Source organism: Carya illinoinensis, chromosome 6, assembly GCF_018687715.1.
Source record: "Carya illinoinensis cultivar Pawnee chromosome 6, C.illinoinensisPawnee_v1, whole genome shotgun sequence".
In the NCBI taxonomy this organism is placed as follows: domain Eukaryota; kingdom Viridiplantae; phylum Streptophyta; class Magnoliopsida; order Fagales; family Juglandaceae; genus Carya; species Carya illinoinensis.
Window position 1 is genome coordinate 36,532,186 of NC_056757.1, and position 3,842 is coordinate 36,536,027.

Here is a 3,842-nt window from a genome sequence, read left to right on the forward strand (position 1 = left end):
TATATATATATATATATATATATATATATAATCGTAGTACAGTTAATATATGGCTTGGCCAAGTGGGGCCATCATGATGCTTTGTTTTGTGGGACCCTCGAATACTTTAGGCTATACGTTTTTGTTTCTATCTAAGCCTAGTAACGGCATCGGCTTATGATTGTATTTTGGGTGCTTTCGTGCCGGCCGAGTCATCCCTCTCTCACACACACCTAAGCCTTCGCCATCTTTTTTAAACGCCTCCTCGCCGCCCAATCTCCCTCCTCGACTCAATCTCTATCTCTTGCGTTCTTTCTCCGTCGCTCTCTCTCTCTCTCTCTCTCTCTCTGTTTGTAGCTAGCCATGTCAGAAGAAGGAGAGGGATTAGGCCATGAAAGGTTCTTATGGGAAAACCAGTCGTGGGCCTTCTCGAATTTAGAAAATTCAGCTGGCAGTGAAGGGAAACCGGGCAAGAAGTTGCCAGGGTCGAGCTCGAATAGCCATATAGAGCTAGGAGCAAAAGAGGTGGAGCTGCCACCCGGTAAGAAGAAGCGGGGCCGAGGCAGCGTGAGCAAAAATGGGAAAGGGAGTACTGATGGTGATCAAAAGAAGGGAGAAGAAAAAGGAGGCGGTGAATCTGATCATGATATACATATATGGACGGAGCGAGAGAGGAGGAAGAAGATGAGGAACATGTTTGCTAATCTCCATGCTTTGCTTCCCCAACTTCCTCCCAAGGTAAAAGTATTGTAGCTTCTTCGAGAGTGAAGGTTCATATATAGATATTGGTTTCTGCATGATGGGTCTCTCGCTAGCTAGCTATTAATTAGTTTTATATCATTTCAAAAAGAGAATGTCTTTTTGATCTAAATTTCCCTTTCGATATTTATAAATATCAAGTTCTTAACTTTTTGGTTTCTTTTGCTTCATGGGAGTTAGAGATGAAAAAGAAAAGGTGGATCTCTGTCAATCTCTGTTTTGTCTTTTCCTCATTTTACTACTATACGAGGATAATTCTTAAAGGCAGTACTAGATATCCATCAAAACCAAGCTGAATTCAACCTTGATGTAACATTTGCTATAGGCCAGTCTGAAATATTTAAGCAGCAAGCATATTGTCGATCCAAAGCTGGTGTCGCTTTTGTTATTTAGTAAAGCTGCTACTCAATTGATCCTAAGATTACAGCTAGAAATTAAAGGTTCTATAGGCATGCATGCATATTGTGCTCGAGGTCATTTTATCTTGAAGTAATAATTACCCTTGCATGCTATAAATTCAGTGCATTTCTTATCTAAAAGCTGGAATATTAGTATGGCATGTACATGTAGTTCCTTTTCCTAGCCTTCACTTAAATCAATCATGTGGACATGTATTTCAACGACGGCTTTAACGTCGTTTGACTGGCTTGCTGGTAAGTTTTAAACGGATCAGAAATCAATATATTTTAGCTGAGCTTTTACGCGTCTGCAATTAAAATCTACAATTCCAACTTAAATATTCTTTCATTAATTAGCTAGTATCCTATATGTGGGGACAAACAACCTCAAAGAAAGTACTTCTGTCGCATCATGTTTCAGCTAATTAATTCCTTATAACCTGATTAATTATCGGTACTACTGTTCTAATTTCATTTCATCAAAAAAACATTCCTATAATTTCTCGAACAAAAAGTTATCATGTATGTTTCATTTGTCCTTATCAATTAGGCGGACAAGTCCACCATCGTGGATGAAGCGGTAAGCTACATCAAAACCCTACAGCGCACTCTCCAGAAGCTACAAAATCAGAAGCTAGAAAGACTTCAAGGCGCAGCGTCGACTTTCGGCTTCGAGTCACCCATAATGATCTCGCAAAGGCTATCAAACGACTCGAGGGAAGCATTCTTAGCCGATCAAGGATCTTCAAACAACCTGGGCGCCGTTACAGCAAATAATTCTTTTTCAAATCCACTTTCAAAGCCCAGCTTACGGTATCCCGTAATCTTTGAAACCTGGACTTCTTCAAATGTCGTCTTGAATATATGTGGTGAGGAAGCACAGTTCAGTGTGTGCTCGTGTACGAAGCCAGGCCTCTTGACCACCATCTGCTATGTGTTGGAGAAGCATAGAATAGAGGTGGTATCTGCTCATATTAACTCTGATTCTAATCGGAGCATGTATATTATTCAAGCACGTGTAAGTCATGCATATGTTATTTCCTAGCTAGTACTTGACCTTTCATTTTCACTTAACTGCCGCGTTAATTTACTCGCATGTTTCAAGAGATTTCTGACATCAAGCTAAGTAATGCCAGGTGGATGGTGTTTTGTGTATTGAGCAGGTAAGCGGAGCTTCCAATCATCAGTTCCAAGAGGCGGCATTTCCTGTGGAGGAAATATACAAGCAAGCTGCGGGAGAGATAATGTTGTGGGTCTGATCTGCGTGATCATGCATGCTAGATCAGACTTAACAGAGATCAGAAAGCTTATCATTAATTTGTTGGGGACGGCTATACGGCTATGTATTTGCAGCCGCCAAATAGCTAGCTTTCATGGTCATGATATATATAGCTAATTTCTGGCGTATATTTGTAGCCATAGCTCCATATATACATACAATCAGCTGTATGTAATTTCCAACTATCATGTTGTAACTAAGCTGCTTTTCTTAAAGTACACATGAAGTAAAGTTCATATATTGTCTTGGGACTTTCATGAATTATATATGTCAGTAAAAGTGCCCTTACGTAAACCAGAAAAAGTTTGGGCCGCCAGCCTGGCCTTTTGCAGTAACTGTGGCAAGACAAGTAGATTCATAATCCAAATATTATAATATTCTCAATTTTCATTGGAAGGTCGATAGTACTACGTACGTAGGAGTGCATAATTAATTAAAGGCCCTTTAATTAATCGTGGCATTCAGTGAATAGGTTCCATTGATGGCCCTTGTGAAGAAAAACGATCACTTTTTTAGAGCACTAGTAATAATTTATTTATCTTTATTTTTGAAGTCAAATTTAAATAAACTTGTCACAATTTCATCTATATTGATTTATTTATCTTCATAATTTTAAATAAATATGAACAGTCATTATTCATGTTTGAAAATGTACTTTTCCTTCTTGAAACATTATTTTTATTATTTCTTTTTTCTTTCTCATTAGAACGGCACATCCGAGGACCCCGAACGACACTTTCTTCCACTTTGATTTTTCTTTCTCTTCTTTCTTTTCATTTCTCTCTTCACTGTCGTTTCTCCCTCTTCCCAAACGGCTTGCGTTGCTCACGACATGGCCCCCACATCGTTTCTCTCTCTCGTTGCTCCTGGCTGGATTTATACTCTTCACGGCTGGAACTGCTCTTCACGATTCTCTCTGCTTTGGATTCATCACCAACACAAATCCATCAACAACACAACCCGAAAGCTCTAGCTTGCAGGTGATTTCGTCTTCCATTCCTACTTTTTGGTGGTAGAAACTTGGGTCTTATTTCCCCTGAATGGTGCTGCCCTAGAACGATTTAGGGTTTTTTTTTAGAATAATTTCCCCTGATTTTATGCATGCCGTAGCCTCTGTTGTTGAATTTTTTGTTATGATCAATGGTGGATTTACATGCCTTTAGACTAGATTGCACGAAATAGGTTAATGAATTTGACATGGACATTGATTTGGGTCTAATCTAGAATTTTGGCATGCACTTGGAGGATTTGGGTAATCTCTTCTTTCGGTTTTAAAGATGATCAATGATATTGTACATGCCTCTAGATGTGGGTTGGAGGATTTTTTTTTTTCTGATTTGAATTTTTTCTGGAATGGTGTTGCCGTGGAGCTGCTGTGGAGCTGCCAAGTTGTATTAAAATCCACTTTGTGGATTTTCTATTAAGTT

At 39.1% G+C, this 3,842-nt stretch overlaps 1 protein-coding gene across 1 annotated transcript; it reads left to right on the forward strand.

Moving 5' to 3' along the window:
* The first annotated feature begins 234 nt into the window (after positions 1-234).
* Positions 235-2,676, forward strand: LOC122313088 (transcription factor bHLH95). Its single transcript, XM_043127815.1, has 3 exons — positions 235-717; positions 1,687-2,154; positions 2,300-2,676. Exons 1-3 carry the CDS (start codon positions 343-345, stop codon positions 2,393-2,395), a joined length of 939 nt encoding a protein of 312 aa, XP_042983749.1. The 5' UTR covers positions 235-342; the 3' UTR covers positions 2,396-2,676.
* The last annotated feature ends 1,166 nt before the right edge of the window (positions 2,677-3,842 follow it).

Bases quoted from the DNA above. Each gene is read 5' to 3' on its own strand.
- LOC122313088 (XM_043127815.1), top strand. From the start codon at position 343: ATGTCAGAAGAAGGAGAGGGATTAGGCCATGAAAGGTTCTTATGGGAA. The intron at 718-1,686 runs GTAAAAGTATTG...CTTATCAATTAG, and splicing joins TTCCCCAACTTCCTCCCAAG to GCGGACAAGTCCACCATCGT. The intron at 2,155-2,299 runs GTAAGTCATGCA...TGTATTGAGCAG, and splicing joins TGTATATTATTCAAGCACGT to GTAAGCGGAGCTTCCAATCA.